The 27,998-nt window shown below is 38.6% G+C and overlaps 1 protein-coding gene across 4 annotated transcripts; it reads right to left on the bottom strand.

Annotated features, from left to right (window-relative positions):
* Positions 1–330: 330 nt before the first annotated feature.
* rtel1 (regulator of telomere elongation helicase 1) lies at positions 331–27,998 on the bottom strand. Of its 4 annotated transcripts, none has more exons than XM_051949648.1 (31): positions 27,653–27,998; positions 26,965–27,163; positions 25,146–25,239; positions 24,522–24,603; positions 23,191–23,251; positions 22,373–22,448; positions 20,669–20,753; positions 19,876–19,941; positions 19,064–19,220; positions 18,780–18,818; positions 18,572–18,644; positions 18,092–18,189; positions 17,874–17,929; positions 17,205–17,276; positions 16,831–16,912; positions 16,580–16,712; positions 15,435–15,548; positions 15,167–15,207; positions 14,284–14,369; positions 13,994–14,071; positions 13,754–13,831; positions 13,338–13,484; positions 13,122–13,237; positions 10,526–10,649; positions 9,798–9,963; positions 8,792–8,949; positions 8,382–8,477; positions 6,890–7,100; positions 6,393–6,530; positions 3,236–3,358; positions 331–639 (listed from the first exon to the last, which is right to left on the bottom strand). In XM_051949648.1, the coding sequence occupies exons 1-31, from the start codon at positions 27,752–27,754 to the stop codon at positions 569–571; spliced, it is 3,222 nt and encodes a 1,073-aa protein (XP_051805608.1). In that variant the 5' UTR covers positions 27,755–27,998; the 3' UTR covers positions 331–568. The 4 variants fall into 4 exon arrangements, with proteins under 4 accessions (XP_051805608.1, XP_051805609.1, XP_051805611.1 ...); XM_051949649.1 differs by having other exon boundaries at positions 3,236–3,352; XM_051949651.1 differs by having other exon boundaries at positions 27,558–27,661.

Here is a 27,998-nt window from a genome sequence, read left to right as displayed (position 1 = left end):
TATCTATCAGCTCAATAACTGAATGCAGACACTTCAGGTTCTGTCCTGCAGCTAATATGAGGTGATAAACTCCAGAGAAACGTCTTGGCCATTTTTTTTCCACAACCAAACAGAATATCTGTGAATTTTGCTGACTATATACAACTCCATGAAAAGTGTTACTTTGCTGAGTCATGTTTTTTCTGTTGGTTTAGCACTGATCAGAACTAGTAAAACAATGCACAAACATACTGTATAAGTATGGTACAAACAGCATTTTGAAGAATTGTCCACATCAAACTGAAGACTGTACAGCATTGCTGGAGATGCAACAAAACGATGAGCCGTGTGGCAATTTTATGAGTTTAATAATTAAAAAAAGTAACATTGTTTTAAGTGTCCATATCACTATTTGCTGCTCCTTTCTAGAGCCACTTGTCCCAAAAGTCAGGATCATTATTAAGTTGATTGATCCACTTCCTACATATACAAAAACAGGACTGTGTTGCTTTTGAGATCAACACTTTTTCTGGTCCATTAATTCAGTCCCTCCAATCAATGACAAATCCATCGTCAGTGTCCAGACATTTTATCTTCTTTGGCTGCTTGAGAAAAACGTGGAAATCTTGCTTTGTGTCTTCAAAGATGGTGATAGTGAAGCTAAAAAAAACATGCAGAAAGAGTTATAAGATCTCAAAGGCAGCAGATGTCTTGTTTTATTAAACATCCATAAAATGTGTTGTTTTGTAGTGGAAATACAATTAGCATGTTCCTCTCTGTTGGGAGAAACATTTGTAAGAAAATAAACCCATCAGAATCTAAAATGTGATTTTTTGTTGTTGTTGTTGAAAATGCACCATTTTCCCCCTTAGTCTAAAACAGTTGGACCAGCTGATAGTCTAGAAAAGTGGTGAATGAAAAATGATCCTCATCAAACGCATTATTTGCTCCTGTTAGAATAACTTTTGTTAAAACTAGAGAGAGCAGCTATCATTACAAAATTATTACAACTTCACAAATCTATACTATGTACTTATTAAGTGTTGGTATTTCATGTAATTCTTTGGTAGAAATCAGTGGGCTTGAGAAGAGAGAATAGGAAATTCAGAAAGCACTGAGACACGGTTTTGATCATTTCATGAAATTTGTTGACAATAAAATTTCAACTGCACTGACAATGGGGATCACCTCCACTAGCTTCACTGAAAACATTGTAGACCTCAAATCTGCTGAAATGCAGTAGGCGAGTAAAACTAACCAGGATTCTTTGATGTCTTCACAGTCATGAGCAAGACATCCTGGTTTGTAAGAACTTTATTCTGTTGGTTGGTTCAGAACAGTGGTATCTCATTGGTGAATAACAGTGCTTAAAGGAAGCATGAGGGAAAACAAGTAGCTTCTGTCAAAAGTATTGACTTGGAGAAATAATCCTTCAACCATTGTCACTTCGGACTTGATGGCTCTGGTGTAGTGCAAGAACCAACATCTACCAACATCTGCTAGCTCGACGACCAACAGGATTGTTTAATTGATTAAAGGGGAAATAAAGGTGGCAAACCCTTTAGAAAAGAAATAAGATAACTTTCTTGTTCAAACCCCAAACACTTACCAATAGATAGTAATTACATGTAGCGATACAAGACAATTTAGTAACTATAGGTGCATCTCATATTATCAGAATATGTTAGAAAAAGTTCAGTATTTTTCATCAGACATTGCTGAAAGTGAAAAACATATATATTATCGACCCAGCAAACATTAACTGACATATTGCAAGCCTTTATTTCTTTTAACTTTGATGATAATGGCTTACAGCTCATGCCTTCAGCTCTTCTTTATTGTTAGGTCTCGTTCATCCCATTCTCCTCTTGACAGAATGCCACAGATTTTCTCTGGGGTTCAGATCTGGTGAGGTGCCTGGCCAATCTGTAAGGCCACGATCTGTGAACCATTTCTGAGGGATCTGGTAGTGTAGGAAAATGCCAGGTCCTGCTGGAAGACAAAATCTGCATCTCCAAAAGCCACTCCAGTAGACAGAAACATGTAGTACTCCAAAATCTGCTGGTAGATGACTGTATTGATTTTAGACTTGATTTTTCAGGAGTGGACCAACACCAGCAGATGATATGGCATCTAAATCATCACTGAAACTTCACAGTGGACTTCAAGCACCTTTGATCATGTGGCTCTCTATTATTCCTCCAAACTCTGAGACCTTGATTTCCAAAAAATATTTCAATTTATGTGCACTGAGTCTAGAATATAAATAGTTTCACTTTGAGCAATGTTTAATTAAAAATATTGAACCTTTTCTATGAATTATATGGGATGAACCTACAGGAGGTTGAATTTCCCATTTCTCTCTGTGAATCAGCTCACCACTGGTTTACAAAGTTGTCGGTCCTTCTCTTCTTTCATGATGGATAACTGCTCATCAAAGGATATTCAGTGTCTTGGAAATTTTCTTGTATCCATCCCCAGGCATATAGTTTTCAAAGACTTTTTCACAGAGGGGCTTGCAGTGTTTTCATGGTGTAGTTACAGCCAGGGGCACTGATTCACCAATCAGGTGTCTTTATACTACAATCACTGGAGAAATTATCACTGTCCTCACACCTCCATTTCACTAATTGTGTGACTTCTAGCACCAATTCGTTCCTCCTGTGTTGATTTAATTGAGTCACTTCAAAAGAAGGAAAAACATATGAAAGCACCAATTTGACATTTTCTAATGTTAATTTGTGGAAAACTGTTTTTTGTTACACAGAAGTTTTTTAGAAATGTTTTCTGGTCAAAAAAGTCAAATGAAACTGACCACAGTCCAATGTTAAAAAGCAATAAAAGGAGAAAACTTCCACAGAGTGAAAAGTTTTTATAAGCTCTATAATTGCAGGCTGGTGGTTCAATCCCTGGCCCCTTCGCATGCTGAAGTGTCCTTGGGTAAGACACTGAACTCAAAGTTGCTCCTGTGGGCAGGCGGACTCTTTACATGGCAGCTCTGCCCCCATTAGCGTATGAGTGTGTTTGTTACTGCGTGAATTTGAAACCCTGTAAAGCACTCTGAGTCCCACTAGGGCAGAAAATGTTAGGTAAGTGCAGACCATTCACCATTTGTGTGTCTGATTTATTTATATCTGCTGCACTTACTGGATTTTTTTTTAATCTTATGTATAATGTTGTCTGGTAAGATCTAGCAAAGGTTAAAGAATAGTTAAAGAGTACTGAGCATGACAGGTAAAAGGATGGAATCTCTCACCAGCCTGAGGTTCTCTTAATCCTTGCTGGGTTAAATGATGTCCTCCTTGGTTGAGCTGTTGTGTATTCAGCTGAGTGCAGGTAGAGGAGGAGGCTACACCTACAGCAGGGTGTCTCTCTGTAGCTTGAAGAAAACAAAACAACAGTCACTTTCCTACTGTCAACAGGAATTATTGAACACTGATAAGCACTGCAACTTTTGCCATATTTGTTTGAAAAATCAATGCAAAGAAGCATATCTGTTCTAATTACACTGATTACAAATTACTCAAAAACACAGAGTCCAAGTGAAAAGAAAGTGACCGAGAAAAGAACTTCCAATTACAAAGCTGTATTACGCATGCCGAGCGGACAGAAAGATTTAAATCCCGTCAGTAGTTGGATACGACCTCTTGCCTTGTTTTACACCTGAAATTTGTTTTACGGGTTTTCAATTTATGTAACTGTAGCCACAGGTAACAACAATCCAACAGTAAAATACTGTAAGAAAGTAAGCAGAGGAACTCACAGTCCTTTGACATTAATGTTACACACGTGGACAAAATTGTTGGTACCCCTCAGTTAAAGAAGGAAAAACCCACAATTCTCACTGAAATCACTTGAAACTCACAAAAGTAACAATAAATAAAAATTTAAATAATCAAAAACAGCCATTACTTTTGAATTGTTGATTAACATAATTATTTAAAAAAACAAACTAATGAAACAGGCCTGGACAAAAATGATGGTACCTCTATAAAAGATTGAAAACTATTTGACCAGAGTGACATGATTAACTCAGGTGTGTCATTTAATTGACATCACAGGTGTTTCCAAACTCATAATCAGTCAGTCTGCCTATTTAAAGGGAGACAAGTAGTCACCCTGCTGTTTGGTGAAAAGGTGTGTACCACACTGAACATGGACAACAGAAAGCGAAGGAGAGAATTGTCCCAGGACATCCGAAAAAAATGATAGACAAACATCTTAAAGGTAAAGGCTATAAGACCATCTCTAAACAGCTTGAAGTTCCTGTGACAACAGTGGCTCATATTATTCAGAAGTTCAAGACCCACGGGACAGTAGCCAACCTCCCTGGACGTGGCCGCAAGAGGAAAATTGATGACAAATTGAAGAGACGGATCGTTGGAATTGTATCCAAAGAGCCCAGAGCAACCTCCAAAGAAATTAAAGGTGAACTCCAAGGCCAAGGTACATCAGTGTCAGATCGCACCATTCGTCGTTGTTTGAGCCAAAGTGGACTTCATGGGAGACGACCAAGGAGGACACCACTGCTGAAAAAAACCTCATAAAAAAGCCAGACTGGAATTTGCAAAAATGCATGTTGACAAGCCACAAAGCTTCTGGGAGAATGTCCTTTGGACAGATGAGACCAAACTGGAGCTTTTTGGTAAGGCACATCAACTCTATGTTCATAGACTCAAAAACCAAGCATATGAAGAAAAGAACACTGTCCCTACGGTGAAACATGGAGGAGGCTCAGTAATGTTTTGGGGCTGCTTTGCTGCATCTGGCACAGGGTGTCTTGAAAGTGTGCAAGGTACGATGAAATCTGAAGACTATCAAGGCATTCTGGAGAGAAATGTGCTGCCTAGTGTCAGAAAGCTTGGTCTCAGTCGCAGGTCATGGGTCTTCCAACAGGACAACGATCCAAAACACACAGCCAAAAACACCCAAGAATGGCTGAGAGAAAAGCGTTGGACTATTCTAAAGTGGCCTTCTATGAGCCCAGATCTGAATCCCATTGAACATATGTGGAAGGAGCTGAAACATGCCATTTGGAGAAGACACCCATCAAACCTGAGACAACTGGAGCTGTTTGCTCATGAGGAGTGGGCCAAAATACCTGTTGACAGCTGCAGAACGCTCATTGACAAATACAGAAATCGTTTAATTGCAGTGATTGCCTCAAAAGGTTGTGCAACAAAATATTAAGTTATGGGTACCATCATTTTTGTCCAGCCCTATTTCATTAGTTTTTTTTTAAATAATTATGTTAATCAACAATTCAAAAGTGATGGCTGATTTTGATTATTTAATTTTCAATAAATTTTTATTTATTGTTACTTTTGTGAGTTTCAAGTGATTTCAGTGAGAATTGTGGGTTTTTCCTTCTTTAACTGAGGGGTACCAACAATTTTGTCCACGTGTGTATATATCAAACCAAGTGTTAAACAACTGTTAGCTAAAATTATCTACCACACCAACTGAGACTATAGCAGGAAAGTGTGTGATTTTTACTGCCTGGGGATTCACTTTCTTATGAAGGTAGAAGACGAATAATGTGCTCAGCTTCCACAATGCCAGAAAAAACAAAAAGTAACAAAAGCAAGTAAGAATCCTGGCTCTGCCGTCTCGTCATGTTTAAAAACTACCACACCACCAGGAACATAGATTCTAAAATTCAATCAGTGACAAAACACCACAATGAACAACCTCGGTGACAAATACACCAGACCAGTGTGCTATCTGACAAACTCCAGTAGCAATGGACATGTTTATTTCCACTTAATCTGTAAAACACAGATGAGAATAACAGTCTTATAACAATGAGTCAGTGGCACTGATGTTGTTGAATGTGCTCTAAAACTTCAAATTTCAGTACTAGCATATTTCATGCAACACATCAATGCTACATCATTTTCAGTCCTCGTGGAACCGGTAGCAGCTTCAGTGAATCTGCAGGCATTCAAAAAATGATGGCATGTCGCACTTTAATAACAGATATGAGCTGGTCCTGGTACAGGGCCACCTCCTGAAGCCCAGCAGCAACATGTTGTTACTTTATATTGATACCAGTTAGTGTAGAAAATTAACCATGTCCAGTGTTGATGATCGATTGTTATTTGAACAAGTAAAACAGCCAAACATTTTCCATTTTATCCAATTTAAGGAGTTCTGCTGCGCTCTGTTTTATGTCACTGTAACTTAAATACTCATTGTTATAAAGCAGCGGTAACTGACCCAGTTTCGTTGTTGAACATAACAATAACAATTAAAGTGATTCGTGATTAAAATTTATGAATTCACAATTACAATAAGAATTAAAGAAAAGAACTAGAACATTGTTGTATGTTTGAGCTTGCCAATATTGCAGCCCTGTTAAACACATTTCCAAGCATATAGAGGAAAGTTGATTTGGGATCAGTGTTCCGTACCGCTTTTCGCCATCACTGCTTTCCTCTCGTCTTTGGTCAGTGAGTGATCAGGTCTGTACCCACAGCCCTGTCCAGTCAACTCCTTGCATTTTTCATCAAACCTCTTTTTGTGATGCGGGCGAATGAACTGGTAGACGCCTGTAACAAGGGTCGCATTAGAAATCAACCACAAAGAATCTTGAAAGTCCAAAGGGCTGTTGCCGTCAAACCCTGTCAGTTAATAAAACATTAAAAAAATAACAATAATAATAAATAGATTTTACCACATATTTTAATCAACACACAACCAACTACAGCAGTGTCAACATGTATAGCATATGCAGTAGTATTTATGGTGGACCTGTGGTTAAAGTAGTCCATGACACTGTACAGTCATTTATTCACTTGGTGTATAGCAGAGTGGAACAATACCATGGTGTTAAAGAGCAGACAGAAACAAGGAGCTTATAGATGCTAGGGCATAAATACAGGTTTCTTGCTGACAGCAGAGGACTTACCGCGGAGCAGACTGTGAGTACTGGAGTATTCAGTGAGGACAGCTGTCTCAGTCAGCAGGGCATCCAGGTCGTCAGTGGTCTTGTAGGTCTGCAGACCCTGAACGACGCAGTCATAACTGACCTGGCTCAGTGACTTCTTCATGTCTGCCAGGAACCTTTTAGCCCTGGTGGCCTTACTTTCCTCAGACACATCCCCAGAGCCACGTAGTTTCTTCAACAGGGAGAGGGAAAAATACACTGCTCATGCTTGCAGTACACTAAAAATCTTTTCACAGAAAAAAAAAAAAATCAATCTAAAGATGCACTACTGTTTAAAAGTTTGGGGTCACTTAGAAATGTCTGTTTTTGAAAGAAAAGCAGTTATTTTCAATGAAGATAACATTAAATGAATCAGAAATACAGTCTAGACTTGGTTAATGTGGTAAATGAGTATTCTAGCTGGAAACTGCTGGTTTTTAATGGAATATCTCCATAGGGGTACAGAGGAACATTTCCAGCAACCATCACTCCTGTGTTCTAATGCTACATTGTGTTAGCTAATGGTGTTGAAAGGCTCACTGATGATTAGAAAACCCTTGTGCAATTATGCTAGCACATGAATAAAAGTGTGAGTTTTCATGGAAAACATGAAATTCTCTGGGTGAGCCCCAACTTTTGAACCAACCCATGACAGGTGTCCTTTGAAGGTCTTGGCCTTTTTCTACAAGCCTTATTTTAGCAGAGTGTAAATGAAGCCTAAAAATTGTTGTGAAGGTTTGTGTTATGTCCCATATATATGGTACCTGCTACTGTCCATGCTAGCCCACTGGTTTGTCTTACTGAGGAACTTGATGACATCAAGTCATCATTAAGGAAAACTGTTTGATCTATGCTTGTTAGACTGACCAGTCAAAATGTCTGCCGTGAAAAAGGAAAGTTTAATTCTACAGACTCTCTTCATACAGACTTACAGCAATTGTTTTATAGTTATTATAAATAATGATCCATTACTAAAGTGACAATTCATTTTTTTTTAAAAAGAATTAATATTATAGGTAGTTAAATTGCATTCAGTTGATGTATTAAAGGGATGTTCCACTGATTTCCGATTACACTTTTCAGATTGCACCCATTTCTTTAACTCTCCCCTCCAGTTTTAAACAGACTTTCCACAAATCACAAGATCTGGATTTTTCTTTTTCTGTCAGATTTGAGCCACAGAAGCATAAAGATGTCTAAAATGAACATAACTCCAACCTACAAAGCACAAGAGCAAGCTATGACTTGCCAACATATTGGGTCACATCACCAATTCACTCTTTACTGCTGACATTTATTTATGTATACTAGTAGAAATTTCATTGGTGAAATAATATGGAAGTCAGTGCAACATAGGAAAGGACATCATCATCCCAACACCTCAAAAAGTTTGAAAATCAGCCACAACTTTCACTTGTTAAAAGACACATTTAGATTGTTCTTAGTCCAGCTGTCTGGTGTTTAGCATGAGTACCTGCTCTTGGACCAACTTGATTTTACGTTTTCCTCCTCGCAATTCATCATCCATCCTCTTGTCATGTTGAAGAGACAATGTGGACAAGTGGCTCGCCTTCAACAGAAAAATGGACAAAAGAATAAGTAAATATAAATCTCTTGGAAATAAAATCACAAATCATTATCTGTACTAGAGGGCTTTAATTGCACATTACAAATTATTAAAGGGAGAACTGACACACTTTGCACATTTACACAGGATGCCATTTTATACAGTAACAATCACACTGGAAATAGCAGAATCCAAGACATTTGCCACAGCAAATCGTAATGACAGGTCATCCTTTGTACGACATAAACCAGTACATGTCAAGATGGCAGAACTGTTTTAGTGTAACAGACCATAGTGTTTCACAGAAAACCAGCTACCTTTTCCTCTCCCATGAGAGAGTCGGCGTCCTTTACACTACGATGGTCGCCACGCTCCAGAGCATCCAGCAGATTGGCTGGCCTCCTCTGGTTCTCCTGCACATCACTCTCGTACTCAAGACAAATTCTGGCCATTCCATTAGCTCCACGGTGTTCATCTGAATACGAGGAAGCAGCAGGCAACCAATCAGTAAAAGACAAACTTTATGACTGCTTCTCTTAGACCTCACAAAAAGGTTATAACCAGAGTAGGAAATTAAAAACATGTTATTTGTACATACATGGTTATTGATTTCAGTGGTTTTAACATGCAAGTCTCAACACAGTGCAGAAATGGAGTAGAAAAAAGGCACGCATGTGATGCCCAATGGTTTAACCTCTGTGAAACTTTGTTTTGCAATGCCACTATCAGAAAAACATCCTCGAATAGTCTTCCTTTACGGATCAGAAAAGTTCTTTTAAAATTCTTTTACAAACTCATTTCTATAAACTGATTTTTTTGTCAGGTACATTTTTCAACTTTGTGACTGCACTGTATTTGCTCTACCTTAGAACTGCATGATTTTAATAATGATGGATTTTTCCTTTTCGATGTCTGGAAGGCACTTTATAAATGTGTATATAATATTCAAAAGTTTGGGGTCACCCAGACAATTTCATATTTTCCATGGAAACTCACACTTTTATTCATAGCTAACACAATGTAGCATTAGAACACAGGAGTGATGGTTGCTGGAAATGCTCCTCTGTACCTCTATGTAGATATTCCATTAAAAAAAACAGCTGTTTCCAGCTAGAATAGTCATTTACCACATTAACAATGTCTAGACTATATTTCTGATTCATTTAATGCTATATTCACTGAAAAAAAAAGCTTTTCTTTCATAAATAAGGACATTTCTAAGTGACCCCAAACTTCTGAACAGTAGATTAAAAGACATTTCTCTCTGTGAAATGTTGAAAATTTCAGGAAGCATTTGAACATTTTATTTATCTTCATACGCACTGAGTCTTCTCCTCTTCAGGCTGGGAAGGTGGGCATCCAGAAACTTCGCCTTCTGAGTGGACGAGCTTTGGTAAGTAGAGCAGGACGTGGAACCAGAGGACTCAGAGTCTGATAAACACGCTGTCTCACAACTCTCTGGAGCAGCTTTCTTCTCGACCACAGGTCTCTGGCAAATATAGACATGACCACAAACTGTCAGTACAAGGTAAGAAATTAAAGTGGATTTAATGAGGAGAGGACGACACAAATAACAGCAGAAAAGGTGGCAGAGATTGATAATGCAATCCACTGCATTCACTAAGGGAACTTAGTAGTTGTACATTACTCTAAATGAAATAGGATTCACATCACCAAATAGGAAGGCTGAGGTGGAAAAAAAACTGGAGCTTCACCTGAAGGAAACATATGGAGTGTTGTCCCTCCAAAGAAAATAACGTGAGCTACACTGAATCAGGTATCTAGCTAGCTAAACCGAGAGACGAAATGCGAGAAATGATCTGATTGGCTTTTTTCTATCGAAGAACTTTACAGTCTACAGTCTGCAGATTATTGCAACAATATCACAAAGTCTGGGAAGAGATGCTGCAGCTGCATATGTTAAAGTAAAATTAGAAGAAGTTGACTGAGGTACAGCGCACTTCATTAGGACAATGAGCCAGCTGTTTAAGAAAACAGTTAGGGCAAGTAATCATAACATTGGTGTTCACTGAGCGAGTGCAACGACCTACCATTTTCTGTGCAACCCTGAAGAACTGAGACACATCACGGACCACGTTCCCAAAGCCCTCATAAAGACGCACATGAGGCCTGACCCATGAAGGAAGATGAGCCCGGACATCAGAGTTTCTAAACCTGTTAAAAAAAAAAAAAAAAAAAAAATCACATTTTTCACTACATTACTCTAAAAATCCCCTTCATCATTGTTAATCCTGATGATGTCATCAACGTTATCTTTTATTAGCAAGGAGGTCTAATGTCATTTTTATCACACAGTGGTGTTACCCTGGCACAGCAGAGGATGTTCCCTCTGACAGAGATCTGCATCAGGAACCTAGCAGCTGTCAGAGAAGCTTCTTAACTACTGAACTGTATAAGATCAATCCATCCATCTATCCAGTGCTTAGGAGCCTTGTGGTTTCTGAGGGGCTGGACACTGGGTGACCGGTGGGGTACATCTTGAACAGGGTGCCAGTTAATTCTGCATAAGATGTCATGCCAAAACATAGAAATGCAATTGTATCATGAATTGTACTGTGTCCCACTAAGTTAGCACTAGATAATAATGAAGATAATACTAATGCTGCATTGGTTTGTTTTAGTAATGCCTTTTTATTAATTATGAATTCAAACAACTGCTTTTTGCTCCATGGAGAAATTAGTTTATCTGTTCATGCATTATCAATCACATATGATTTGTTTTTACCATAAAAGCATTAGCTGGTACCTAAATAAAGTGGCAATTTGACTGCCATATTCTAATATAGGCTCACACTGATCTGGGAATACTAAAGTTTGCGTACGCCTATAATACGAAAAGGGCGTATGCCCCTCACCCCTGATTTATAAAACTTTGTGTAAGCACAGCTGCATGCAATTTCTTGATAAATCACACACCAGCTGGAAGATTGCACAGGTGGATCCACCTCACATTCCGCCCACAACACACCCACATTTTACCATGAATGGTCAATGCAAAGTAACTCATGAATGTATCTGTATATAAATAAGCTGCTGATCCACGGCATTTCACGCAGCGCTGGCCGGCAGTCTTTTCACTGCTGTGCGTCAGGATGAATGAATCATGTGTTGACCCAGGCCACCCTGCCACTAAATTTGCTATGATCATGTCCGATGTACAAATAATTTGTAAACTGATTGAATGTACATTTTTTCGGTTCACATAGACAAATTCATTTTCACTCGGGGGTTGTGGTGTGAAGCATGTGTGCCTGTGTGCCTGTACAGGGCTGATTAATGGCTGGACGCTCATCCCATTCGGCCGCATATGGATAAATAAACAAAATTCTTTACTTTTTTTTTTTGCCTTTTTACTGAGATAGTTGCAGTGAAGAGTGACAGGAAATGGGGAGAAGAGTCTGGGGAAGACATGCATGAAAGTGCCGCGGGCAGGAATCGAAGCCGGGCCACTGAGTCGGAGACGACCCCTGTAAATGGGTCTTCTGCTTTCCCCGATGAGCCATACCGGCGCCGGGTGACCAGTAAACAAAATTATTTAATAAAGATCACCGCACCGGCCCCAGATGTGGCCCTTCGGTCAAACGACCGAATGAAATAACGTTCAATCCGCCTCTGTTGATATATGAACATAGTTCTGCAAATACAGTCGTCGGCCGAATGATGCACTATATGAACATCTACAACAATGAGGGTTTATGATTATCAGGCTCTACAAGTCTAATATGTGATAACAATAAAGGTTTGAGATCAATCTGGTTTCAATTCGCCACTTCACCCTCCGGCACTGCCGTTCCCTCTGTCTCCAAAATGTGCTTAAGCAAGCATCAAAGTTGGCGCACCGGTGCGCACATTCTCACGCCAAGTTTGTTTTAGAAATCACAACGAACACAGCGTACGCCACTTTCTACGCAAAGTTTGTGATTTACGCCGTTTTGTGCGTAAGCAAGCATCAAGAATCAAGGTTGGCTCACCGGTGCGCACATTCTCACGCCAAGTTTGTTTTTATAAATCACAACCTTTGCGTAGAAAGTGGCGTACGCCACTTTCTAGCCCTGTTTTGTGCGTACGCAAGCTTTATAAATGAGGCCCCAGGTCTTTACATCAGTGGAATTTTTCTTCCCTGATAGCATGGGCATGTTCCAAGATGAGGATGTCAGGATTCATGGGGCTCACATTGTGAATGAGTGGATCAGAGAGCATGAGACATCATTTTCACACATGGATTGGCCTCCACAGAGTCCAGACCTCAGCCCCACTGAGAATCTTTGGAGTGTTCTGGAGAAGACTTTATGCAGCGGTCTAACTGTCCCATCACCAATGTAAGATCTTAGTGAAAAATTAAAGCATTTCTGGATAGGAATAAATGCTGTGACAGCGCAGAAGCTGATTGAAACGCTGCCATGGCAAACGTGTGTCATTCTCAGAGCTAAAGGCGGTCCAATGTAATATCACTTTTTTTGACGGGCAGTCTAGCCATTAGGTAGGTAGTAAGGGAGGTAGGATGGAAGGAAGGAAGGAAGGAAGGAAGGAAGAATGGATGGATTAAAAAAAAAACCATGTCTTTAGTGGCAGTCCTATTCCTCTCAAGTGTTTAAGTACAAGTAATGTGATAAACAGCTCCATGACCTCTGATCACACAGAAAGATGGCTCCATAGTCCTCCTTGTGACGAATCACTCTACCGATGGCCTGGTTCACAGCTCTGAAAGCTTGCTGTCTGTACCACTCCTGGCCAGATAAGTACTGCCACACAGAGAGAGACAGAGTGTGTTATGATACAACTGAGGCACTTAAAACATCTTCAAGGATTTTTTGTGAAACTCAGGAATCAGTTTTCCTTTACCTTCAGCCCAGGAAGTTTCTTCCAGCTCATCTCATCCAAAAACTGCATCTTCAGGATGACTCGAGGGTCCAGCTTTGGAGGAAATGGAAGACCGGTGATGATGACACCCCGACCAAAGGTGTTTGCAAAATCCAGACCCTCACTCGCCTGACAGAGGAAGACAAACACAGAACTTCGGTGACAGGGAAGCATTCACGTAGCCTACAACGATCATGCATAACATTATGACGACCTTGGCGTTTGTACCATGCTGAAATGAGGTCAAAATGGTTTAGTGTGATGGGGGACATCATCCTCAAGATCTCTAAATTTCATAAATATTCGCTATGTAACAAAAATGTTGCATCTGAATATTTTTTGGGAGTGAGATGTATGTTCTCAAGCATTTTTAGTTTATGGACACACTGTCTCCTCACCTTCCCTCGACAAACAGCAAAGAAGCTGGCCCCTTTGGATGAAGAACAATTAACTTTGCTGTAATAGCCATCAATGACCTGAAAAATGGACAAAGACAGGGGCTTAATTGTTGTTAACAGTCTTTAAGGAACAATTACCACAACACAAGCAGCTTATAAAATCTTCAAAAAAATGTTAAACACATCAGGAAATAGTGTAGATGTTTCATGTGTGAAGTAAATTAACAAAACCACACTCACCTCCGTGAAGGTGCCCTTCCCCTTCGGTTCAACAAACATGGGTTTTACATTTTCAATGCGATCTGCGTGTCCATTAGCCTGGTCACAGAACAGGAAATATACACAGACAGAGTTATGGTACAACTAAGGCACAAAAACATCAAGATTTTCAGGTGACACTCAGGAATCTGTTTTCAAAGTAATGTGAAATGTCCAAAACAAACAAAACAAAAAAGTAAAAATACACAAAAATTATTACATTTTATAACAATAAGTTTTACAACAGGTGATTCTACAGATTTTCCACTTACTCTCCAGAAGTCCAGAGTTTTTGTCATTAAAGGGAAGGAAGGGAAAAACACCAACAGACCATGAGGAACCACACGGCTGAGGTTGGCTGAGGAGAGAGTACAAGAATCCACACATTCATGTAATAAACAAAACAGAACTGAGGAATTATGTCAATCGCACATTATGGTAAGAAGCTCATAAGCTTGGTGTTTTATTGGGCAGGTAAAATAATGAGTGTCACTTAGTAACCTACATACAACAATCATGTAAGTTACAAAAACACCTTTCAGAGACAGGAAATGTAATGCAATGTCATTTAAATGACAAAGGATTTAAAATGGGCGTAACAATGACAGAAAGGGACACAGGAAAATCTGCAACCAACTAAAAATCAGTCAAAACAGTGTTGCAGCAACATTCAAGAGGAACAGAACAAGCGATAGTACCACTAATCAGAGCCACAGTGGCCGCCCTCCTGAAATTACACCATGAACAGAGCCCATCTTACACAATCTTGCTCTGGAAAGGAGACAGCAAAGTGCTTCAGGTTTGGCACATAGGTTATCAATTGGAAACAGTGTTTGCATGACAGCTGAGACAACCTCTGTGGATGGTATCTAAGCAAAAAAAGCTCTTGCTTGGTACAACATTGCAAAAATAAATGTTAAATAATGTGAAAAGAGGCCTGATAAATACTGGCAGTGCACTCTGGTCAGATGATGCTCAACATACATTTCTTTGCATTTTTGGCATGAACCTGGGAGTGTGACAGCATGGGGTTGTTTGAGCGCAAAAGGAGGATCGAGGAGATCAGATTAAAGAATAAAGAAAGCACAATGAATGCCTGTGGATATATTCGCTGATGAGACAAGACAATCCTGACTATTCTGCATATAAACTTACCAACAGTGTTGCCTAAGGATGCCATGTTTTCAGGAACAAACCTGTCACAGAAAGTAGTAAATATGATTAGTTTGTATTATAGTAACATATTGAAGTAAGCACTGTAGAGGCATGAATGTAAATACTACACATAAGAGGAGAGACCTAAAGCTCAACCACAAATGGGTTATGCAGCATAACAATGAGCCAAAGCTCATAGCTCTGAGTGGCCCAAAAAGAACTAAAGTAAGGTTTCTCTCTCTCTAATACTAACTAGTTCAATACCAACCTCCGATCAAATGCTGAACTTAAGTGCACTCCATCAGGGCCTCGATCAATGATGCTAACAAAGATCTGGTCCCGCTCGATCACGTGGCTATTCTCCAGAGACACTGGGAATTTTCTAAAAAAAAAAAAAAAAAATCATTAATAAAGAAATAAAAACACTCTGGGATCAAGATCAACAAAAGAAGAATAACAAATAATAAAGACAACAGTACATATAACATAAACATGTAACGGTTTTAGTCCTGGTCTCCAAATTGCAGTGAGAAAAACATGTCTCCTTTTCACTTAAGTTACACCTGAGAGTAACTTGCAAAATAGGAAACTGTACTCAAAATGTACAGAGAGGGATAACAGACGGGGATATTTTTAACACAGTTCTTTATATAGAGTACAGCTGATGGATATTCCTCCACATCCTGATTCTCATCCTGGAGCTGCAAGGAAGCTCCTTCAGGTCATGCTTTACAGTTGAGGTTTTCTTCTGAGGGGATGTATGCTGGGGTTAAGAGTATGGACAAGTGATGTGACTGTGGAGCTGATAATAATCCACGTAGAGCCCGGTGACCTGGCTGTTTCCACAGGTATGTTTTCTGAGTGCAGAAACTCACCAGTCTGCTTAGCTGCAGGTGGGATTCGCAACGCTAAAATAAAAACTGGGCACTAAAAAAAAGGAGAGCAAATCTCACCTGTTTACCTTGCACTTTGTACTGACCACATAGCAGAGCAAATAAAATTTCATAGTCAGGAAAATATCACACATAAGGAGCGCTACTTGCTCTGGTCTTCACACCGTCACAAGAAAAGAATGAATGTCTTCATTTTTATCTGGAACACTCTTCCCACTGAAGACAAGCAAATAAGAACTCTACTCTTAGCAGTGTGGATGGCTGACTGTGAGCTTCCTGACTGTCACAGACGGTGGGAAAGTCGGGATTACATATCACCTGTGGTTATCATCTGAACTCAGAAAATCATAGTTCTAACTCTTAATTGATTTATAATTTTAGAAGTGACCGAACACGTGAGTGAAAACAGTAACAGTAGTTTACAGTGTTGAGCTGTGTTTGTTTCAGATCTTCTACTCAGACCATTTAGAGTTCAAACTGCATCGGGGTATAAAGCTGCTTTTAAATGAAGACAACTTACATCCTCATCTCAGAGGTGAATGAGGACAGGGGAGAGAGGGTACCACTGGTCAGGATGATGCAGCGAACGCCTTGATTCACGAGATCCTGCATGCTGAATCCAGGAGAGAAGCACCAGTAACTAAGGATGTTCCCTACAATGTGCAGAGAAATGGATCATTCATTTAACCAGTACTGGCAAGTCCGTCACAGGCATTAAACAAAGCCTTGTGAATACTATAATCATGCATGTCATAGGCTTTGCACTCTTGCCTTGTTTTTTTGATGAAGATGGAGCCCATACATCACTGCTCTGCTTTTTGGTGTGATAGCTGGTGTCTCGATGGATGTGAACCTGATGCAGACAAACAGGTGATAACTGATGCTACTGTCCATTAATGCACTGAAAGTAAATGAATCACCAACTACTGTGATCATAAATCAATATTTTCAGCTACTTTACAATCAAATGTCAAATATTTGCTGGTTTCATCTCCTGTAATCTGAAGATGCCTACTTGGTCTGTAGGAAGTTTGCACGAACATTTTTGACTGCTTATTTATATTTCATGGACTAAATGCATAACTGTTTGACAGGAAAATAATTGTTATAGCTGCAATTGCATATAGTTTGTAATGAAAGCGCACCTTAAAATGAGTTGTGTTGGATTGCATCTGCTGTTCTCTTTCTTTTTCTGATGGTTCACCACAGAACACTACCTAAAAGACCACAAAAGAAAAGAAGAATTACTGAAGCTGCAGTTAACGGATAATTATATAATTGCTGCTTATACAAATATTCATAACATTTCTCAAAAAAGGTGGAACAAGAAGATCAATATCAATCTTGTAAAACGTTTTGTGAACAGTTTGTTGTTTTTAGAAAAGGTTACATGCTGGAGAGATTTTTTAAGATACAGCAGCCACCTCCTCTGGGCAGTATGCCTTGATTAAGTGCTTTTTTACCAGACATGGTGTATAAACATAGCTTTTAGCTTTAGTTTCTGCACAAAGATATAAAGTACTAAACCTAACACTCTCATGCCAAGATGGCTGCGAGCTGCACACAGTCAATGAGTCCAGGAGTTTAGCAAGAAATAGTTTCATCATGCAGCTTAAAATCATAAAAGTTTGTTTAATCCTTACATTTCTCTCAGGATTAAACAAACTAGATACAACATGACTGGTAGTTGTGAACTTAAACATACATAAATTAGTTGTTCCCCAGTGCCTCCAGTCATGATTTTACTTAGTCCAAAGAAAGAAAGATAAGTATATTCCAAAAATGTTGAACTATTCTTTAATTACATACTGTACCTGTATGAGATCAGCCAGTTTCTGTAATCCACTTGTATTGAGAAATATACCAGACTCTGATGAAAAACATGAGGAATACAACTCAATTAGTAGTGATACAAAAAAAAAAATCAACATAAAAGGGGGTATAGGTGGTTCATTTGTATGATGTAACAGTTTCTAAATCAAACGGCATGTTGCTATATTATCAAAACTCTGAAGAAAAAAGCTGTACTAACGTCCACTCAAGTATCCACTGATCTGCTCCAGAGCATCACAGACCACCGTCTTGGTGCTAAAGGTCACGTGGGCTTTCTGCAGCAGCTCATAGATGAAGCTGGGACAGATGACAGGAGACGAATCATCACATAACTATCAATTCTGAAGGTAGATCTCATGTAGGTTGAACTTTTGTTGCTTCCGATTACAGTTTAAATTCAGTTCTTACATTTATCTAGTTATTTTTTTAATCTAATTTCAGAAACAGCTTTGCTATGGAGCTAAACTAGAATCTCACACACCAAGGCATGTGATGTTGAGAAACAATTTAAAGGCGTTTGTGGAAATCCAATCACTATCTATTTTATATCTGAGTTCTCTGTTCAAACTTTCAATTTCTTCACCTTATTATAGTTCTGTGAGACAACATAAGTTGTGAATTGGCGCTATATTAATGAAATGAATTTAACCGAAATATCTACTACCACACTTGCACTTACATTCCTGGTTTTGTGATGCCTTTGTCACTGGGATCGTAGGAATCGATGGCAGCTTCCAGATCCAGAAGTATCTCTGTTACAGGCACACAAGGACAGCTTAGAAAAATCCCACAACACTGGCCACAAATTGAATCATCTTCATGATATAATCACAATATGTTCTCAAATAAGGATCATTTATGTGCTTCATACTTTAAAGAATACTTACGCTTGATTTTAGCAATGGTTTCTATATCGATTTTTAAACCTGAAACAAAGAAAAATATTAATTATTTTTATATAACCTATGCAGCAAGTATCAAAAAAAAGCAAATCTTGTGCCACAAGCTTGGGAACTAGAAACTTTTATACACCCTACAATAATTGGTTAGTGTGTGTCATTTGGTCCCGAGGTATCCAAACATTGCATAACACGACATAAAAACTATTAACCTTTGTTTTATTAATCTAAATATGTGTAATTTCAGTGTTTGAGCCAAGTAAGTTGCTGACCAGAACTGAGGGATTCTACATTGAAGTCCTCAGTGGCAGAGTCTCCATGGCTGGCTTCTTTGACCTGCTCCAACAGCAGCTTGTCCACAGCATTAATGGCTGAGGTTACATCATAGGGAGTCAGGTCAAATGATGTGGATTCTTCACATGTTTTCTCCTGCAGACAACAGAAACTTCAACTGATGGAGTACTGTGCCTTCTATGAGAATTGTTCTCCACAGTCAGGAATGTCTTCATGATGCTGAACCTCTTGTCTCAAAGTCCAAAGAGTTTGCAACCTTCTGTAAAATTAAATGTTATACCATCTGATTTTTGCAATTTGTAATTTAACTGCGGTGTGCTTTAAACAGTCACAATTGTTGACTGGGCACTGCATTGTCAATGTGTGGGGCCTAAAGGCATCGTTATGCTTCAGTGTGCTCGGTGAATTGTTGAAGAGTGTCTCAACATACTTAACTTCTCAAATCAGAAAACTTGACAATCGGAACAACTTCAGGTGTGTTGTTTGACATTCTCTCTCCAGCTCTCTTTTTTCATTCTTCACACAATTACTTCAGTCACTTCTTGTGTGAAACATAATGAAAATCATTGACACTGTCTGAGGGTGTGTGTCGCTACCGCCACTGAGATGACTCATCAAATTCAAGATGAAGTTACTAAAATGTCCCAGCAGGCTTTTCATCTCCATTCTGGACTAGCAACAACAGTCTCTGTCTACAGAATCAATGATGGCAGGAAACACAACCTCAGAGAATAGTGATCTAACACATTTGGACATTCACAGCGTAAATACTTTCAGAACACAATCTTACCACATTGTGAGCTTCATCAAAGATGACCACAGCACCATTCAGCTCGATGTTGTGTGCCCTGCGGCTCTGTGGGACAAAGAGAGAAAAGAAGTAAACATATTAGCCTGAATGTAGATGTGCAATGAAGCCAAGAATCATGTACTTTATAATGCAATACAAATCATTTTCAAGCTTCTCTCTGCTTGTATTTTTTCAGTGCTGGTTGACTGATCTCTAGTGTGGGACAAGTTGATGTATGGTGCTAGATGTTCCATATTTCTTTTCAAGACTATTCAATTTCCCTTTTCCAAGAAACATAAACTCAATAAAGCACTGACTAACTCAGAGACTAACAGCAGCAGCTAATAAATTATGTTTCTCTTGTGATAGGTCACGTTTCCAGTGGGCAAAGAAAGACAACAAGAAATTACCTCCATTGCCACCTTACATTACTCAAAAATCAAAACATAAAAACATTAATGTATGACACATCTATGCAATGTTGTGTTGGTATTGCTGCAGTAAACAGGCAACAGAACTACACATCCATGAATTAAACCTGCTTTAGTTTCACCAATGGCTGATGTCACTTATCAGAAGGATGCCATTATTGTCCAAAGCACACAGCATATCATTCAATATATTAAATATTATTAGATTTTATAATTCTGTACTTCCAACAGAACATGACTCCACTGGTCACTTGAAACTGTGATAACTTTCTGTTACATTAAATACGGACACATCAACCACAGCAGGAAATAAGCTGAGCCTCTTCAATCATAGAAATCTGGCATCTTGTGTGTCAGCTCACCTTTGGATCCAGCAAGTAGTTGTACGGCATAAAAATGATGTCTGCTTGCTGTTTTAGGGAGCGAGAGAGGTAGTAAGGGCAGACCCTGTAGAAAAATGTTCAGATATGAATGGAAATGCTATCCCAGAAGTAAATAAAAATATCTTTTCCAACAAAGCTGCAGCACAAGGGACACACCAACAGTCCATCAGCCACTGAGCATGGAGTACAGCAGTTATCTACCGATCACAGTGTGTTCAGAGGTCTGCACCACGACGCAGGATTTCAGGTTATCAAGGCAATGTCAGGTTTAAATCTGGATTTTTGGTACCACAACATTGGGTTCATTTTTTACCGTGATACACCTCCATGGTGAACTCTTTATCAGCGCTTAAAAACACATCGTCTATTGATTGATCTGTTCTCTAAGAAAATTATAGAAGATGTGAGTTTTTAGATCTGGAATTGATTTCAAAGTCATTTCATTGATCTCTCTGCCTTTGTTGAGTGACATAATCCTAAAACAAAAACTGATCAAAACACTTACAGCCTGATTCTTGACCTTATAAGATTAACAACAAGCCTATTTACTGACTTGAATTCTGATTTTACATTTGTTATTTGTTTGCTGGCAAAAACATTTTAACATCTAAAAGAATAAAAACTAAAAGTGACTTCCAGCCATAAGAATGAAACTTAATGTGAGATTACTATATCAATCGGCCACATCACCACGAAAATAATGAGATTTTTATTACTGGATTATTTATTCGTTAAATAATTTGTCTGACAGCATCTGTAATTTTGCTATCCAATTTTGTGATGCATGATGACAACTAAAAAGATTCATGAATCTCGAATAAGAAACTTTCATCTAAGCAACTAAAACACAAAGAGACAGTGATACTGATAAGCATAGTAATAATCCTTTCAATCTGACTATGGCTGCAGCAGTTGTGCTGTTCATAGTGCATGTATTTAAGCCATTTACATTGATTTAGGTTTCTAATTGAACACAATTACTCCTAACCTTTGATATGAGAATCTGCAGCGCTTTGAGTTATGTATTTATGTAAATTGTTTACTTGCTCTCACACCATTTAACACGGCAGAGTTGCAGCTGAAGCAATAAAACTGTGTTTCACATCTAAGCAACACGTTTGTTTAATAGGATATACAGTTGTAATTAGAGTCCGATTTACTCATGTAGCAATAAATTCCTTACTCAACTGCTGCAACAGAGTTACCTTCGCCTGTATCATGAGTTTAAAATCTTGCATTTCTCTAAAATTTTAGTTTATAAATATGTCACTGTGTGGCTAGTACAGCTGTTTATATCTGTGATTGGTCATCTGAACTTGCTTCACAATAAGGCATTAAGGATTGATATTTAGATGCTTGTTATGTGGTTGCTATGTTGCTCAGGAAGGTTGCTAGGTAACCCTGTGGTAACATCTTGCTAGGCTCCAAACAGTAACCTATTAACTATAATTTTGGAGATGGTTAATTGTATAATATTCATCATTTTGTAACATTTCACAGCCCAAATGACTAATGATTACTAAAATTATAAATGATTGATAAAATTATTCAAAATATTAAATGCTGCAACTAATTACTGTCAATGCCCATTAAGTGTCTGTTTTACTGGACATCTACATAACAGCAGGTCATAGATTCATGAGTGAAACAGAAAAGTACGTAGAAAATGAACACAAATCCTACCTCTGTTTGTTGCCGTACTTGACCAAATCTTCCACATCAAGGATAGAAGTTGTCAAGTCTTTGTCAGTACTTTTCTCTAAAATATGGAAAGATCAAACTTCAGAACTAGCATTTAACCAACAAATGTTATCACCAGATATTCAAACACTCCATCACTCCAGGAAAAACACAAAGTCCAGCTATTTGAAATCAGTCCATCACAGGGTCACATAGAGACTGATAACAAGCACAGTCACACTTACGGACAATTTAGAATCATCAGTTAACTTGAGCTGTGAGGCCGTAGTGTAAACCACTGCAACACTATGCTGGATCACATTTTGCACCATCGATATTATATACGGCTATCCTTTCTTTTTGCTCAATACTTGTGTCACCTTTTAACCCTCCTGTCGTCCTTTAGGTCAAATTGACCCGTTTTAAAGTTTTAAAAATGTGGGAAACAAATATATATTTTCACAGTGAAAACATCCACATTTTCAACATTCTTTTAGGAAATTTTTGAAGATTTTTTGGTGGAAAGAAAACAAATCAAAAAAATGTTTAAGAACATTCAGAAAAAAATCAACCAAAATCCAGTGAATTTCGCTGTCAATTTTGGGGATTTTTCATTTTTTTAAAAATAAAACCTTTGAGGGAAACTTCTCAGGAATTTTCCTTCTGAAGATTTTGTAAATTTTTATAAACTTGGGGAAATTTTTTCTGAATTTTTGGACTTTTTTCAGACAAGGCAACAACATTTTTTGGTAAGGACAACACGAGGGTTAAGATCACACTGGAGGTCATATCAATGTGTAACTTAAGTGTTAAACCATTACCTTCAACATTATTGTAGTAGAGACATGACCTGGTGGAAACTTTTGCTCTGCACATATGGACCTGAAAAATAGACAATTATACAAAATATTGTATTAAGTATGTATAAACTGGTTTAGTGTCACTTTTTCATCTCCGCTACCAAAACATGGATGCATTAATCAAACTCATAAGGTGCCACCATTCATCTTTGTTGCCAATTTTTCCTAAGTGGTCCCTGGCAGTATCACAGAGAAAAAAAAATCTCCTACAGGTCACAGAAAACTCTACCAGCTCACTCTTAGTTCTTAGATTTTCAGCATTACTCAAGTATAGGAAGATTGAAAGTCACTGCAGGAATCTTGGACTGTATCAAAATTTAATTCTAGCTTGATGTAACAATTTGATTATATGTTGAACTTATTTGTGCAAGCTAACCAGGGATCCACATTAAGTTTTCATAATGGACATCCAAGTCGTTTATCTTTTTAATTTAGTTGCACCGGTGCATTATTTAGGTGCATCCAAGATTTTTCCCAGTGCGTTTTGTTTTTGTGTTGTGTTGTACTGAAGGAGGATGCAATGATATCCCATGATCTTTTGGAGGAGATTTTATTCTGACAATAACAAATAATAAAAATAAAAATCAGAATTTATCACAATAATAATAATAATACATTTTATTTAAAGTGCCTTTCAAGGAACTCAAGGACACTTTACAAAGGAATAAAAATCAAAGACAATAATTAAAAACTGCACTATAAAAATAACAAGAATAAAATAAAGAACAACAAAGAGAGCTGTCCACTCTAGCTCCTCCTCCACAGGACCAGGAATGTGTCTGAAGAATGGATGCACATCTAGCAGCAATGACTAGCAGTGGGTGAGTTTATTACTGACTGGTCAACAGCGCATTCATAATAAATCTAAGCTACATGTCAATCCTCTGAAATGAAACAAAATGCTGTCCGCCCATTCAAAACATCATAAAAGTAAAATAAAACACCAAACTGCAGTGACTTAGTCTTATTTTCCATGAAGATAATTCCTGTCTGCCTTTTAATGACTTGAATGTAACTGGTTCGTATGCACTGTACTGAGACCCTGTGGCCACCTTTCTGTTGTTTTAACAACAAAATGTCACTACAAAAACAATCCTGTTTGGCACTTGTGAATATATACTCAGAATTAAAGCAGGAAATATTTGTGATTCTTTATTTAATGTCCCCTGATACGAAGTGAGCAGCAAGAAATGTAGACAATCTGGGTGTGTGCCTACATTTAAGACAATTCAGCTAACATGGCAAGAAAAACGCTGACCTGAATTTACCGCAGCATGAATGTTGCAACTTACCTTCACATGGTTGCTTTCCTGCCTCATGACGTCTGGGTTGATACACAGCTGCTCTCTGGATCCCAGCACACACACTTTTGGCCTAGAGCAAGGCGAGTTTTAGAAAACAGTTTAAACATCTGTTAGAAAAGCAATCGATATGTAATAAGCCTCATAGGGAATACATATTTCCTGTAAATGTTACACTACATGCAATGTTTTTCAGAATAACTAGTAATCTGTAACCTATTAGATTTCAAAAGTAACCTTCCCAACATTGCTGATGCATGGATTTGCCAGAAAAAGCCTAAAATTCTGCTCATCAGGGGTGTATATCACAAAAAAGGACCTGCACTGAGAAAAGGTTTGAATAAGACTTCAGATTGAGAACTAAAAACTATCATTACAAACATGACATCAATAACAGTGCTGTGTCTATGTATCTTTTAATGACTTTGAATTTCACTTAGATATCCAAATATCAGCAGTGTTCTAAAGTTACACAATTACACCCTAACAACATTAAAATGAAGGAGAATTTAGCCTGAAATTTGTTTTACCCTGTCCACGTTACACATCAACAATCAACATGCATAATTAAAAAATATCTGTAAGATCTTGTACTGTCTGGAAATACAAGTTTACCTGTATGAGCTGCTCTTTAACTCATTGATAACCTGCGCGAGCTGCGAGTGTGTCCGAGATGCGTATATAATCTTGGGAACATCAGTGTAGTAGGCTGCAGAACAATAAGAACAGACACATCACATCATGTTAAAGAAGCACAACAGCCTAGTTAGTGATGTAGTGATACTGGGTCAGTTGCTCTTTCTCTCTAAAATGTATAAAAGGATGAATGAAAATGCTGTCCATGTGATATTGGTACAGGGTTACAGGCTTTTCTATTAAACTGGACCTTCAACAGCAGCTGCCTCACAGTCCATCAGGGTTTTTTTCTTTGTAAATCTGCTTCAGAAGTGACCAATTCCGTCTGAATTCACACATGGGGGTTGCAGCACCATTTTCAATTTGGCTTTGGAAGATAGTGGTGGGAGATCATGATAAAAAAAAAAAACTTTATGTGCAAAATTACAGGCATCTATTCCCAGTAGTTTTTGAGTTATGGCATTTTCAAATTTTAATAATTCAGGCCAAAATGCCCTCCCCCCCAATCATCACCTGGAATTTTTAGGTTTTAAAATGCATATATCTCTGCTTCTGGGTATCACAGAGACTTGAATTTTTTTTTCTCCAAGCTCTCTACATGTTGGTGATGTCCTACAAACAACACACACACTCAGGAGAAGTCTCTACAGAGCAGGGGGGCTTGCCCAAAATGTATAAATTATCTGTAAAAACCACTCGCGAGTAGGGTTAAGGGAGTTAAAAATACTAGAAATCTTACAGATTAATGTCTTAGCACCATTTCATATTGCTCTACACCAGACTGGCTTATAACTTATACAGGGGGAGCCCTCTGGGCACATTATTTAGAGAGATATGGACTGCTGAACATTGCCCCCCATGAAAAGTGCCTAATTTTCAAGGAGCCTGAAGTCAAAGTAGCACAGGTGGTAGAGATTTGCAAATTTGCACAGAAACTCATCTATCCTCTTACTATAGCCATGCAAAGTTCCAACTTTTAGCCATCACTGCATCATGCTCAATTTTACCCCCAAAAATCAATGCAGTGATGGCTAAAAGTTGGAACTTTGCATGGCTATAGTAAGAGGATAGATGAGTTTCTGTGCAAATTTGCAAATCTCTACCACCTGTGCTACACTGACTTCAGGGTCCTTGAAAATAAGGCACTTTTCATGGGGGGCAATGTTCAGCAGTGCATATCTGTCTAAATACTGTGCCTAGAGATTCTGCTGTTAGCGACAAGAGTGAACACAAGCATTTGAGTAACTGAGGACCCAGTGGGTTCTTTTTTCCAGTGTTAATGTAATATTAGCACATTGTGCAGCTAATGTGACTAATGTGATTGGTAGCTTTGATTGCACACACACAGGTCGGAGATATAAGGAAACTGTAAAGCTAAAGGACATTTAGAGATGGTCGAAACTAGAAGACTGATTCGGACAAAGTACAAACAAGTAGTGTGTGGGTTACTGTGCTTCATGTTGCACTTCTGTGTGACCTCAACTCTGCTGACATTTAAATTCATTTTCATTGATTTTGCAACCTATGCTCAAATAAACTGCACTTTAACAAATCCCAATTCCCAGCAGTAGCTTTTAGGATTTTTAAGCAAAACGGCCTGTCGAGAACAGCCCTAAACACAGGAGTTACACATGCATGGTAAAATGACCAATCTTTGCAGTATTTTGAGCTGAAAGATCCAAAAACGGACAAAGTGGGGACATGAAACACATGCATTACTTTCCAGAGACTAATATGTGTAGACTCATTGGGTGTGCTGAAGGCGAGTCAATGTGCAGAAGATACAATACAAACATACTTGGTTTGTCACCGTCCGTAGCAGCTGTACCCCAGGAGGACAGCGGTGTGTTTGGGAACATCTCCTCTCCACCCAGTCTCTGTGCTATCTTTCTGGCAGAGATGCTGTCCTTGAAGCGGTCCCTCCAGGCAAGAGTGGCGCAAAGCAGGCACAGGGTTTTACCCGTTCCTGTTGGACTCTCCAGAACCCCATTTACTTTCTAGAGCAAACAAGCAGAGAGTTATACTGACTTCATCTTTTTGAGAGTTTTTGCCGTATTGTAAAAAATATTTAAACATTTATTAGTAAAATAAAAGTTCTTACTTTAGCCAAGTCAGAATTAAGTCTTTTATGTTGTACATTTGTCTCAGTTGTTTCCTATGACTGTCCTAATGACTAGCAGCACAAAAAATGTTGTAACCCTGTTTGTTCTGACAACTATTAGACTTTAGTTCAAATTTTAATACAGATTAGCACATTTTTATTTAAACCCTAATTAGAGACACACAAACTTTGAAAAGACACACGATGATTCTGGTTTGCCACAGATTGACATACACACACTTAACTCTCCATACACTTTTACAAATGGTTTCGCTACAACACTCCCATACCAGTATTCACAGTTAAGTGGAACTCCCGTTAAACTTGCACAACGGCAAAGTTATGGTTATCCATCTTGTTTTCGTGAGTAGCTGCAGGTGCTTACATTCTGAAGACATTCAATCACTTTCTTCATGTATTCCTTCTGGCAGTCATACGGAGGGAAGGGGAAATTCACCGTCACTCCACTCAGAGTCAATGAAGTCATGGTGTTAGCTTAAGGGAGCAGTAGCATCAAGTAACGTTGCTGGAGTTCAAACTGCCGTACTCCCGGAACTCCCTTTAAACTTTGGACCGACTCTCACTTTTTAGAAACCTACAACCGGGTGCCTGCCGGTGAAAGTCTCAGCTGACATTGTCTCCTTTAATTGTTGTGGGAAGTTGTCCACGCAGAGCAAGACCCCACTGCTTCGCGCCAGCTGTCTGCTTTCACTCCACCGCACATGCGCACT

Source organism: Acanthochromis polyacanthus, chromosome 6 (genome assembly GCF_021347895.1).
Source record: "Acanthochromis polyacanthus isolate Apoly-LR-REF ecotype Palm Island chromosome 6, KAUST_Apoly_ChrSc, whole genome shotgun sequence".
NCBI lineage: Eukaryota > Metazoa > Chordata > Actinopteri > Pomacentridae > Acanthochromis > Acanthochromis polyacanthus.
Note: the sequence above shows the minus strand (reverse complement) of the source record. Positions and strands in the feature narration are given on the sequence as shown.

What these genes read in the sequence shown, in the direction of transcription:
- rtel1 (XM_051949648.1), bottom strand. Translation starts at nt 27,754, where the DNA reads ATGACTTCATTGACTCTGAGTGGAGTGACGGTGAATTTCCCCTTCCCT. An exon ending in AACCATTGCTAAAATCAAGC is followed by an intron (nt 18,645 to 18,779) that starts GTAAGTATTCTT and finishes TGCCTGTAACAG; the next exon opens with AGATACTTCTGGATCTGGAA. An exon ending in ATTAAGAGAACCTCAGGCTG is followed by an intron (nt 640 to 3,235) that starts GTGAGAGATTCC and finishes TGTTTTTTTTAG; the next exon opens with CTTCACTATCACCATCTTTG.